This window comes from Crinia signifera, chromosome 2, assembly GCF_055691185.1.
Source record: "Crinia signifera chromosome 2, ASM5569118v1, whole genome shotgun sequence".
NCBI classification, from domain to species: domain Eukaryota; kingdom Metazoa; phylum Chordata; class Amphibia; order Anura; family Myobatrachidae; genus Crinia; species Crinia signifera.
The window spans coordinates 224927910-224941162 of NC_139218.1; the positions used below are offsets into that span (position 1 = coordinate 224927910).

The window sequence follows — 13253 nt, forward strand, 5'->3', positions numbered from 1 at the left end:
TGAGGAAAGCTGGAACTCATAAGGTCTCACTTACTTTTCATTGTGTAGCGCTTCCTGCGGTGATTTGTAGAAAGCGGACTGTCCAGAAGCCAATTTGTTTGACGAACATCCTTCATGCCACATCTTGGCAAATGCATTTGATGTACTGTAGCTTCATTCAGTTCCCCACTGACTGGAAGGTGTGAAGACCATTGGAAATCTCTGTAATCATACAAGGAAAATGCACTGTGAGCAGAACGGTGTAAAACAGTGGTTCCCGAACTTTTTTGAATCACAGCGCCCTAGATTATTAGAATTGTTTTCACATCACCCCTACGACAAAAGTTTCTTACTATGAGATTTAGAATAAAAATATGGAATTTAGTAAATTGTGTTTATATGTCATCCTTAAGGTGGCCATACACTACTGTAAGAAGTCGCAGCAGTGTATGGCCAGTCGATCTCCCTTGAGCTGCCAGTGACCTTCCTGTGTAGCAGGATTGCAGCGACAATGGTATGAACTAACACACGCATATTGTCAGCTGAAGCAAGGGAAGCTGGATGTTGATTTCTCAAAAACCACAAATAGGTCCCTGACATGTTTCAACAGGGTAAATGCAGATGCTGTAATAGCAAGGTTTAAATTCAATTAGTAGAGAGTTCAAGGAAGCAAATTCACATCATAACACTTGCATACGGTGCATGAATTCGCACACCAAAAAATATGAGATCCAATTAGAAATTCAGATATGCAGGACATATGACAAGGTTGGCATGACTTTTCAACAAAAAAATGACGGGGGAAAAGGGCATGAAAAAGTGGGCAAATATACTGGATCACACGATAATTGCAGCTTAGCAGCATTCTATGTAGAAGGCTGTTACTGGTCATTAACCTGATTTTACCTCTAAACTAAATCTACTGAATCATTCAGACTAACTCAAATGAGGGGCATTTAGGACTAAAGGATCAATTTTATAAAGTCTGTTGCCTTTCAGCAGAGCTGAGTGCAATTCCTACCTCTGATTTGCGATGCTGAAGAAACAGAAAAGAAAAATTATATAGTATTTGCTAGATTGATTTAAACAATATAGATTTTAGTTCAAAAGATATAGGGTGGTATTCAATCCCGGGTCACACCTGTCGGGCCGGCCCTACAGTCGTGGCCCGGTCCCGTTCTTGGGCCGCTCTACTGCATCTCGGCAGTCAGGATTTAATGTCCCATCTGCCGAGTGACGAAAAAAGGGGGCGTGGCTGTGAGAAATGGCCATGGAACGTCGAGATACAGGCGTGAGCTCGACAATTCACGCCCGTTCTCGGCAAAACTAGCCCGACTGCTTGTTTTGCCGCAATGCCTGTTCAATGCTGTTGGGAAAGACAGCATTGAATAGGTGCCCGCCTCTATTTCCCCCGCTGAATTACTCCCATAATGTCTTCATGACAGTATACTCGAATTAAAATTTGTATTTTATTGAAATATTTTAGCATAACCTTTATATACATAAAGGTCAATATATGTCACAGAAGAGGGAAGAAAGAGGCAGAGCACAGTTGGTAGTCACTGGGATGCTCTTTTTGGTGGTGATTCAGACCATACTTGCCTACTTTGGATTTCACCTCTCTGGGAGAAGCCTAGAGAGGCAACACATCAGGGGGGCGGGGGCAAGGCTGACATCACTTGGCCCCATGATTCGCAGGCAGTGGAGAGGGGGTGGGGCTTAAATTATGCAAAATGCAGCGATCATTTAAGCCCCACCCCTCCCCGCGGACCCGCGATTTATGGTAATTAAACTGGCGGACAAGGGGCGAGTGGGGGCAATCACCAAAAAGTGGGAGACTTGCCCACCTTCCCGGGGGGGCCGGGAGAAGGACCCAATTTTCGGGAGGCTCTCGGCCATTCCGGGAGGGTAGGCAAGCCTGATTCAGACCCATTCATTATGGGACAAATTCAACCCCGTCCCCGATGTTTCGGGATTGCGCATATGTGATTCTGCCTATTTGCAAACCCTTGGAGTGAACGGCTTCGGTGTAAGGAAAGGGGGCGGGTAGGGGAGTGGAGTAATGGAATACCTAGCATTCCATTGCTCCAGCTTCCTGCCCCCCCCCCCCCCCCCATGCTGGCATCGCAGACCCTGGTGTGGCGATGCCTGCTTGGGGCTGGTGGCTGACGTCACATGACATCAGCCGCCTGCCCCGCATTTAGAGGACAGCGGGCACTAGAAAAGTCAGTTTAGGCTGACTTTTCTTAGCGAAGGCAGGAGAGATCATTCAATAGTGAGCAACCATCAAAAGATTTATCCACCGTGCAGCCGCATGCGAGGGAATGTGTTAGTGTACACATCACCTTGCATGTTAGAGAAGTGATTAGTGTTGCGGGGGGGGGGGGGCGGTGTTTACCGGCAAACGAGGCTGCGAACATGTGTTGCCTAGCGAACAAGTCTGAATCAGACCCTTTGTTGTAAGATTGTCAGCAATATGCTCCCTTTACTGTAAGGCAGACACTGGTATGCTCTCTGAATTGTATGTGAGCCATTAGGACGCTCTCTATCATATGTTAGTTATTAGTACTAAGTTCTATATATTGCTCTGTATAAAAGTCTTTTATTATCTTTATATATTATTATATAATGTTACTGGGATGCTCTAATCCTAATGGATGGGTACAGGTAGGAAGAGGCAATGTGATTATTTATTTTCTTTTACACTATTAGGAAAAATGTATTCTAACCCTACTTACTTCTGTGTTGGACCTTCCTACAGTTTATTCGGTCTAGCCTAGCTATCATAATGCCAATTATCATTTTTTTTCTAGGGCCAATTTCATTTTCCAATCTGTCTCTACCTATAATAAATCTTTATTCAACCAGAAAAAAATGTTACTATATCTGCCACGGCTGACAGTTTTCAGACCTCTCTGAGGCTGCATTTCTTCCGCCACATACAGCTGGTTAGTCAATGCCCCTTTATCATTCCAGATGGTCTCTGTTCTGGATTCTACTACATGCAAAGTCAAATACCCTGATAATACAATGCACAGCAGCTGACTGGCATGACATATCCAGGGTGCAAAAAAATATGTATGTATAATGCAGGGTTGCCGACCCTCCCGGAATTTGCGGGAGTCTCCCGAAAATCGGGTCCTTCCTCCCGGCCCCCGGAAGGGTGGGCAACCCTCCCGGAATCAGGGGGACCCCCACTGAGCCCCCCGATCGCGGCATTTATATGCTGCAATCCGCGGGTCTCAGGGGAGGGGGCGGAGCTAAAACGGCACAATCGTGTCGTTTTAGCCCCGCCCCCTCCATGGACATCAGTTATTTCTGCTATTTGATTTAATGTGGGCGGGGCTTAATGACGGCACAGTTAAGCCCCGCCCCCAAAACTCGTAATGCAAGATTCCTCTCCGGGCTTCTCCCGGAGAGGATTTTTTTAAAGTCGGCAAACCTGGTATAATGTGTTGAAACAAAAAGTGAACCCCTACCTATCAATAACAATAAACATTAGCTTATTTAACAGTGGAGACATTTCCACAGATAAGAGAGACGTGAAAAATCTGAATAATCCAAATGGTTTATGAAGGAGAAATGTATAAAAAATGCCATTCTCTGTATGTAATGTAAATTTAGCCTTAATACGCTACATATATAAAGACAAAAACAGCATTGCTTTCACACTGAACATGTAAATGCCTAATTGTTTTCACTATTCCTCATCTATATTTTACCAAGCAATTGTAATTGGTACTTGTTTCCTAGCACGGCGCCCATCGCATAACATCGCATTCCTTAATTAGTGGTATGCAATGGTATGCGATGGGACCCGATTTTCGGGTCCTAAGAGCCGCACTGTACAATTTTAAAATCGCATGCCATTTCGTTGCGATCAAAACGATGATTTTATTGTACATGCACCCTGATGGGTGATTAGTATGTTATATGCACCCCCATTGTTAACGCCACCGCCACTATTAATGCGAACCCGATGTGTGGCGAGTGCAGCTAGACCGCGAGGGGCAGCGGTACGCGTCCTCCGACCTTTTCATACCCTCACTATCCACGTCGGCACTGAGTTGATGTTACATAGTGTGGCGAGCGCAGCGAGCCACCGAGGGTACGCGGAATACATGTGAAGTTATACGCGTGCGCTCGCCACGCTTCGGGCTCGGTGGTTCACTGCGCTCGCCACACTATGTAAGATCAACTCCATGCCGACGTGGATAGTGGGGTATGAAAAGGTCGGAGGACGCGTACCAATGGGGGTGCATATAACATACTAATCACCCATCAGGGTGCATGTACAATTAAATCATCATTTTGATCACATCGATCGCATCGCATTCAAAATGATGTAATAAGATTAAAATTGTGGGCGCTGTGCTAGGAAACAAGTACCTTATAATTTTATGCAGCTGTTTGTAAAAAAATAATTATACTTAGGGGGGTATTCAATCTTGGGTCGCGACTGTCGAACTGGCCCAACAGCTATGACCCTGTCCCGTTCTCGGTCTGCTCAACTAAGAATTTGCAGGCAGGATTCAATGTCCCGCCTGCAGTGGGAAGAGAAGGGGGCGTGGCCGCGAGCTGCGACCGGTAAGAGGCGAACTGCAGCCAGGAGCTCATCACTTCCCGGCCGTTCTTGGCAGAACGAGCCCAACTGCTTGTGAAGTCAGGCTCGTTCTGCCGAGACACCCTGTTCAATGCTGTTGGGGAAGACTTCAATACCCCCCTTACAATCTGTTGCCCGGTACAACGAGACACAGGGCCCCAAGACCTGCTCATTGAGCGAATTTGGCACCATCTCCGAAGGTGGGGGACTACTCGTGCACATAGGCATTAATTCACATGTGCAGACCCTGCAGCGAGCGCCTTCAGTGAATTTTTCCTTCCCCTGGGAGATCGCTGCCTGATTGACAGGAAGGGGACGCTCTGGGGTAGACACCCGGCGTTTCATGGGAGAGCCCACAAAAACAGTGGGCGCGCCTATAGAAACGCTTTCATTCCCTTGCCTGCTTGGGGTGGGCGGATGACGTTACATGACGTCACCACCTGCCCCCAATTCGGACTTCAGCGTGCAGCAAAAAAGTAAGTTCTGGGCTATTTTTTTGCTGAGAAGAGAGGAAAAGTCATTCCATGGTGAGCAACCATTCAATTATTTTTCCTCTTTGTGGGCGCCTGCGAGTGCATGTGTAAGCGTACACATCCGCTCACAGCGTAGCGATGGAATACAGGTTTTTTTTTTTGTTTTTGACATATTGATTTAATTTATGCTCAACAGGTGCAAGCACAAAATAAAAAGTCATTCATTTGAGCATGATTAGGTAAGATAGTTTAAAATTATTAACACAGAAGTTTATATGATTGCGAATATAAAGATATATCCAAGTTGTTCAATGTAACCGACACATTAAAAGAAAACATTTCATCAGTGGAAAAGTGCGTCCCGATCTATGATCCAACTAAGTACACTTTCCTTGTGTCTTATTTGTGGTTTAATATTCAGGAGATGCAAAGGGTGACAACAGTTAATATTAAATACACTTTTACTTTTCTTTTTCACTACCCTTTATTTTATATATCACCATTTTAACATTTTAATAATGAGATATCGTAATGCATACAAAAAAGTTATACACTTTTACGAAACATGGTCTGAGTCCCAGTGCACCCTGGTAAACTACTTACTATCTTATTTTGTTATATTGTGAATCTATATAGTATAACCAGTGGCATAACTATAAATTTTGCTCCACCCTGTTAAAAAGTTTGTGTCCCCCCCCCCCCCCCCAGGCTCCTCTCCAGCATGTTTCCCCAGCGTGTTACATGATGACGTCACACGCATAACGGAGAAGCGGAAGCAGGATAGAGGAAGAGACCAGCATACACTGCTGCTTCCCTTGGCTCCGACGCATCCTAGGCCGCCCTAGCATGCCCATCCACCCTGCCCATCCTGTACACAATAGCCAATAGCTAGCTCTCTGTACAGTCAGTTGAATCAGTGGGGGGGATTTGTCGTCTCTGCCATGCCCGCGCTGCGGCTGACTCACCTCCAGTGCTCAGTCAGTGTGCAGCAGCATGTCAGTGCGTCGAGCGGGTGCCAGTGCCCACACAGACCCTGATGCTGCTTGCTCCCCAAGCGGCTGCTGGGGTGGCCCTACAATAGTTATGCCACTGAGTAGAACTCAAGTGCACAGTCTGGAACCTGATCCGTAGAGGAGGTTGTGGGCCCATCATGCCGTGGGGCCCACTGGGGGTTTCCCCCTGTACCCCTGTGGGCCAGTCCAACCATTATTACATATATCTCTGCATCCACACACTTAATTTAATCACTAAACATACCGTATGTCTCACATTACCTCACTGCTGCTGCAAGCTGTGATTTGCTGTAATCCTTTTCTCCATTGAGGTAACCATATTTCATAAGAAACACCTAAATGCAAAACCAGGAGAATAACAATATAATTATGTTGTGCAGTCCATAGCATGTATTTTTGCTTTATAGACATCATCATGATTTTACCTCTGAAGGATACAACCATAGTAAACACATACTAATTACTTCTGCACAGCTAAATAATATGCCTGCTGTGAACAGGGGTGGACTAATGCATAGAGGCACCAAGAACACACCCACTACCCCCTAAAGGCCCCCATACACTATGCGATTTTGGGACGATTTCATCCGATTTTGGCACTTTGTGCCGATAATCGGATGAAATCGGCCCAAAATCGTAGGTATGTGACATTTGATCCGATCCGATGCGCGGTCCCGTGCGCATCGGACCGGATCAGGGAGGTCGGACGGTCTGTACATACGATCACGTCCGACCTCCCTGTATACATATGCCTGCCACCTGACAGGCATATGCATACAGACACCGGGGGAGTAGTGGGGGCGGCCAGCGGCAGCGGTGGTGGGGGCGGCCAGCGGCGGTAGTGGGGGCGGGCAGCGGCGGCGGGGACGGGCGGCGTTTGCGGTGAGCGCAGTGTACTTACACATAGCAGCAGCGGCGGGGACGGGACGCGCAGTGGCGGCTATTATATTTTTAAAATACTTGTCAAATGACCGGCCGCTCTCTGATTGGCTGAGAGCTCTCCGGCCAATCAGAGAGCGGCCGGTCATTTGACAAGTATTTTAAAAATATAATAGCCGCCACTGCGCGTCCCGTGACCGTCCCCGCCGCTGCTGCTATGTGTAAGTACACTGCGCTCACCGCAAACGCCGCCCGTCGCCGCTGCCCGCCCCCACTACCGCCGCTGGCCGCCCCCACCACCGCTGCCCGTCCCCACTACTGCCGCTGCCCGCCCCCACTACTGCTCACCGCCCTGCAGCTCCCCGGGGTTTTTTTTACATGGGATAAATCGCATGCGATTTATCCCATGTAAAAATGGCACATAAAGTGCCAAATTGTATGTGAGCCTCCCGGGGAGCTGCCGGGCGGCTCGCAGGGAAATTGGGTCCGACTTGTCCCTAGGACAAGTCGGCCTAATGTATGGGGGCCTTAACATAAGCCACACAATCCAGACTGTCACCCTATAATCCCCCCTAGCCACAGGCAGCCCCATGGGTGATCTTCCATGTGCTATTACCAAATCAATATTAGCATACTACAACTAGCAACCAATATTTATATTCAGATGTGATTACTGAGCAGCGTGCATGGTTTGAGAGAGACACAATAATGTGTACCATATTACAAACTACTTACTAAAATTATGGCAACAAGGCTTCAAACCAATCTTCAGGACCTCTTGACGGACTCTCAAATGGGCTTTGTGCAGGGTCGCCATGCTGTTAAGGCAATCAGGCCGGCATTGGTTGCTGTGGTTGCATCCAACCAGCCCGGTGTCAAAACTGCTATGCATTTAAGGCATTTGATATGGTCTTATTGCCACACTTAACTATGGTCTTTAATAGATTTTGTGCATTACATATACAACAGACCTTCAGCATCCCTGCTGATCAATGGAGTCATTGGCCCTCATTTCTATCTCGAGAGGGGTACGCGACAAGGCTGCCCTCTTGTTTAATCTGGCTTTAGACCCTCTCCTGCGTACCCTACAAAATTGGTCTGTATTCCAGGGTGTTTAAATAGGTAGGCAAGAAATAAAACTATCAGCATTTGCTGATGATATCCTGCTGTATATATATATAAATATATATATATATATATATATATATATATACATATACACATGACCCCGAACACTCCCTCCATCTTATACTTGAAAAATTAAACCAATTTGTTTCCATTTCAGGTTTTAGTGTCATCCTGGAAGTCTACTGCAATGCTTCTTAACCAAACAACTGTCCCCTTAAGATGGACGGCCCAATTTTCCATGAAATGGACTAGGAACTATATCCCCTACTTAGGAATCAAAGTTCCTTGTAACATTGACTTTATACCCTAAATATAAAGGAGGCTATATCTACCCTGACAAAGGATGTGAAGGGCTGGGAGAATCTACCCCTGTCCTACTTGGGTAGAGCAGATTTATTAAAAATGATAGCTATACCTAGACTGCTTTATCCACTGCAAACACTCCCCCTATTATTAACAAAGGCAGATACCAAATTGATAAACATGATACTCCGTAAATTTATCTGGAACGGTAAACGTCCCTGTATTGCCATGAATAAACTAATCCAACCAAAGTCAAACGGCAAATTGGTTTTCCTGATGTAGTAGTATACAACCAAGCAGCCATATTACATCACTTAAGAGACTGGATTCATAAAAGTTCTGTATACACAAACACATCATTAGACCAAAATTTTATTCCACATATCGACCTTATATGCTTTCTACACCAACATGATCAAGAAGTAGCAGACGACATAAAGGAAAACCCCCTATTATGGTCTACTAAACAAATTTGACATATTGTGTGTCAGAACATAGGTCTAAATCACCATCATTCTTTATACCTAATCCAGGGTTCCTGGATGGCATGGCTGCTCACCCCTTTACACTGTGGCAGATGTCAGGGGTTGACACAATTCGGTCATTGGTCTCTGTCGATGACAAGCGTCTTTTGACGTTTTCAGAGCTGTCTATGAACTTTGCTATGATTAGCCCATACCCCTTATCATATAGACCAACTGGTTTCTACATTAATCATATTCTCTCACATTCCTTACCTCGTTCCTATGGCTTAAGCCATCTCCATACATTACAATTATCTGAGGAAAATACTGGATTATTCTAAGTTGAAGGGTGGCATGTCCAATTGGTTGTCGCATTTTCCAGCCCTATCCATGTTGGATTTGGACAGAGCCCTTCGATTTTCTCATTTGGCCTTGTCCTCTAGCATGTACACTAAATTATTTCTTAATACATTTTACTATGCTTATCTATCACCTCTCAAATGGGGATGTCGGAATCCCACCTATGCTAAGTGTCATCAGTCCAAAGCGGATTTATATCACTGCCTTTGGAGTTGCCCCATTGTGCAATACTTCTGGCATCTTGTTGGAAGATACCCCTAGACAGAATTCATAAATCGTGTACCCTTTACCCCAGAGTGGGCGTAAAGGGTGTATTTGATCATGTCTTCACGATGACCAAAGAAAGTAAAAAAAAACTATTATTGGCCCTAAGTGCAGCTGGACTGGGTAAAGGCCATAATAGACAAGGGAAAGAAGGTTGAAATATTCTTCACGTTATGAGATTCATACATACACTCTCTTCCACTTCATACACGACACCAAATACACAACAGCCTCAAAAACACCACTTGGTATTTAACCAAGTGTTAGGGTCTCGGGTGACCTCACCGAACCTGACTCCGTTGATTCCCAGTGAAATTGGCGGACGCGTGCGGTGCTAGGCTTCACCAATAATAGCCGCGTCCGAAGGAGCCCGTTAGTCAGGCTCCAACCCCGATGCCACCTGGTCTTATGAGTGACAACGCGGCCGCCAAGGTCAGAGGTGTACAAGGGGAAAACTAGCTAGACCCAACCGGTGAGGTGCACCCAGCCCTTTAAGAGGTCTTGTACGTGCCACAGGCTAACCGGGATCCCCCTGGGAACAGGCAGTGCCCAGAAGTCAGACTGTATCCAATAACTGGCAATGATTCTAGACTATACCGAATTACAAAAGGTGCTAGAGCTAGCACCGTTTAAGTACAGATGGGTGTAACTATACACAACAGCTGGAATGATATAAATCCTGACAGGTGTAACAATACACAAAAGCTGGTATAATATAAATGCTAATAGGTGTAACAATACACAGAAGCTGGTATCATATAAATCCTGATAGGTGTAACAATACACAAAAGCTGGTATAATATAAACACTGTTCGGCAGATAAGAGAAGAGAGAAATTTCAAACTTATCTGAACCACCGCAGGCTGATTGCCAGGATAACGAGCAGCCAGGACTATCTCCAAGATACCGACACTGGAACGCTGATGACACAAGGCAAGGGTACTGCAACCGAATGGGAACACGAGGAGACAGATGCCAGGAACCGGGAACACTCCAAGCGCCAAGCAAGGAACTATAACCGGCGCTGACTGTCCTGGTCCGGAGGTTTAAATAAGGCGCCAGAGTGACGTCAGCCATGGCGGCACACCCCCTCCTACCCGCGGCTGCCTGGCGTCCCCCGTCGCCTAGGCAACCGCTGCGGTAAGGGAGGAAGGGGCTGCGCTGCAGTAGCAGGCAGCGCGTCCCTGCCGGGCGGAAGTACGCGTCTAATGACGCGGCGGCGTCCCGGCTGCCTAGCAACAGCCGGGACGTGCCGCCCAGAGGCTGCCGGGGATGCGAGAGGATTCCCCGTGCAGCTTCTAACAGTACCCCCCCCTTGAGGAGGGGTCACCGAACCCTTTGACCCTGGTTTGGACGGAAATTTCTTGAAAAACTCAGTTTTGAGCCTGGGGGCATGCAGGAATCGCTCGGGCACCCAGGATCTTTCTTCCTCACCGAAACCTTTCCAATGGACCAGAAATTTAAGTTGACCCCGTACGAACTTGGAGTCTAATATTTGTTCCACGAGAAATTCCTTATGCCCTTGAACGACAATGGGTTTACGGTTCTGTGTAGACCCAGAGTGAGAAGTCCTCGAGGCAGGCTTGAGAAGGGAACAATGAAAAACATTATTGATCCGTAATGTTCTGGGGAGACGTAATCTGAATGCTACCGGGTTGATCTGTCCTGTAATCAGAAAAGGCCCGATGAACCTGGGTCCCAATTTAGGACATCTCTGGCGTAATTTGATATGACGAGTAGACAACCAAACCTTCTGCCCTACTCTGAACAAGCAAGGCTTCCTATGTCTGTCAAAAAAGACCTTAGAGCATGCAGAAGCCTGTCTGAGCGCAAGATGTACCTTTTGCCATGATTTCCTGAGGAGGGACACCGTGGACGAAGGAGATCTAGAGGGAACATTGGGAACACTGAAGGAGTTACATTTGGGATGGAATCCATAATTGCACAAAAAAGGCGAACTCTTGGAGGCCACATGATAAGAGTTATTATAGGCAAACTCGGCCAATGGCACCAACTCTGCCCAATTGCTCTGACATTTGGACACGAAACAACGTAAATATTGCTCCAGGGCCTGATTGACCCGTTCAGTCTGTCCGTTGGACTGTGGGTGGTATCCAGACGAGAGACTGACCTGTATACCTAGACAAGAACAAAAGTGTCTCCAAAACCTGGCCACAAATTGAGACCCCCTGTCCGAAACAATATCCACAGGAAGACCATGAAGTCTAAAAATATGGGTGATAAACAATTGTGATAACTCTTTGGCCGTGGGAAGCTTATGCAATGGTATAAAATGTGCCATTTTACTAAATCGATCGATAGTAACCCAAATGGTGGTATAATGTGCAGACGGAGGAAGGTCGACAATGAAGTCCATAGAAATACAGGACCACGGTATTTCTGGGATGGGCAAAGGATGAAGTGTACCCACTGGTGACCCTCTGGAAGATTTATGCCGAGCACAAATAGAACAAAGAGAGATAAACTGAACGACATCCTGTTTCATGGTGGGCCACCAGACTGCTCTGGACAAATGTTCCAGAGTTTTAGTAATGCCAGGGTGACCAGAAATTTTGCTGGAATGAAAGTCCTTGAGAACTAAGTCTCGTAAATATTTGGGGACAAAGAGACGATCTTGTGGAGTCTCTTGAGGAGCAGAATGTTGAGAAGCAATAACACGGGAGGCCAAATCCTGGGTCAGCCCAGCGAAAATGGTAGAAGGCGGAACAATGGGAGCTTCCCCCAGGCCGGCACTCTGACAAGTCTGGAAACTGCGTGATAGTGCGTCAGCCTTGATGTTCTTGGGGCCTGGTCTGAAAGTAATGATAAAATGGAATCTGGTAAAGAACAACGCCCATCGGGCTTGCCGGGGGTTTAAACGTTTGGCCGACTCAATGTACGCTAAGTTCTTGTGGTCAGTGATGACGGTGATGCAGTGTTTGGCACCTTCAAGCCAATGCCGCCACTCCTCAAAAGCCCATTTTATGGCCAATAACTCGCGATTACCGACATCATAATTTTTTTCAGCTGCGGAAAACTTGCGAGAGAAATAAGCGCAGGGATGAATCTTTTGATCATGGTCCTTTCGTTGGGAAAGAACCGCTCCAGCCCCAACATCCGAAGCATCGACCTCAACAATGAAAGGAATTCTGGGGTCCGGATGAAGCAAAATAGGAGCAGAACTGAAGGCTACTTTCAACCTGTCAAAAGATTCGATGGCCTGTGGAGACCAATTTTCTGGATCTGCACCCTTTCGGGTCAATTCTACAATGGGAGCGACAATATCAGAAAAGGAACGGATAAATTTCCGATAATAATTGGAAAATCCTAAAAACCTTTGAATTGCCTTGAGGTTAGTAGGACGCGCCCAGGAGAGGATGGCCTGGACCTTACCTGGATCCATGGAAAAACCTTTGGGAGAGATGACATAGCCAAGAAAAGAGACTTGACCAACCTCAAATTCACATTTTTCCAGTTTGGCATAAAGTTGATTCTCACGCAACTTCTGGAGGACTGTCCGGACATGTTGCCGATGATCAGGAAGAGACTTGGAAAAAATTAAAATGTCATCAAGATAGACTACAGCAAATAGACCCAGGTAAGGTCGCAGAACCTCGTTGATGAAATCTTGGAAAACTGCAGGAGCATTAGCCAAGCCGAACGGCATTACAAGATATTCGTAGTGGCCTGTGTGAGTGTTAAAGGCGGTTTTCCATTCGTCCCCTTTTCTAATTCTAATAAGATTATACGCCCCTCTAAGATCAATCTTCGAGAAAACCCTTGCCTC

The 13253-nt window shown here is 46.4% G+C and overlaps 1 protein-coding gene across 2 annotated transcripts in view; it reads right to left on the reverse strand.

Annotated features, from left to right (window-relative positions):
• Positions 1 to 13253, reverse strand: part of MMP28 (matrix metallopeptidase 28) — a 66396-nt gene that overhangs the window by 24576 nt on the left and 28567 nt on the right. Inside the window, exons 1-3 of one of the 2 annotated variants that reach the window (XM_083173910.1) lie at positions 7683 to 8046; positions 6330 to 6403; positions 35 to 201 (exon numbers count right to left, since the gene is read on the reverse strand). In XM_083173910.1, the coding sequence (XP_083030036.1) occupies positions 35 to 201; positions 6330 to 6394 (232 nt within the window). In that variant the 5' untranslated portion in view covers positions 6395 to 6403; positions 7683 to 8046. Of the gene's footprint in view, positions 1 to 34; positions 202 to 6329; positions 6404 to 7682; positions 8047 to 13253 lie in introns of those variants that run through there. The other variant, XM_083173909.1, reaches the window with a different exon arrangement.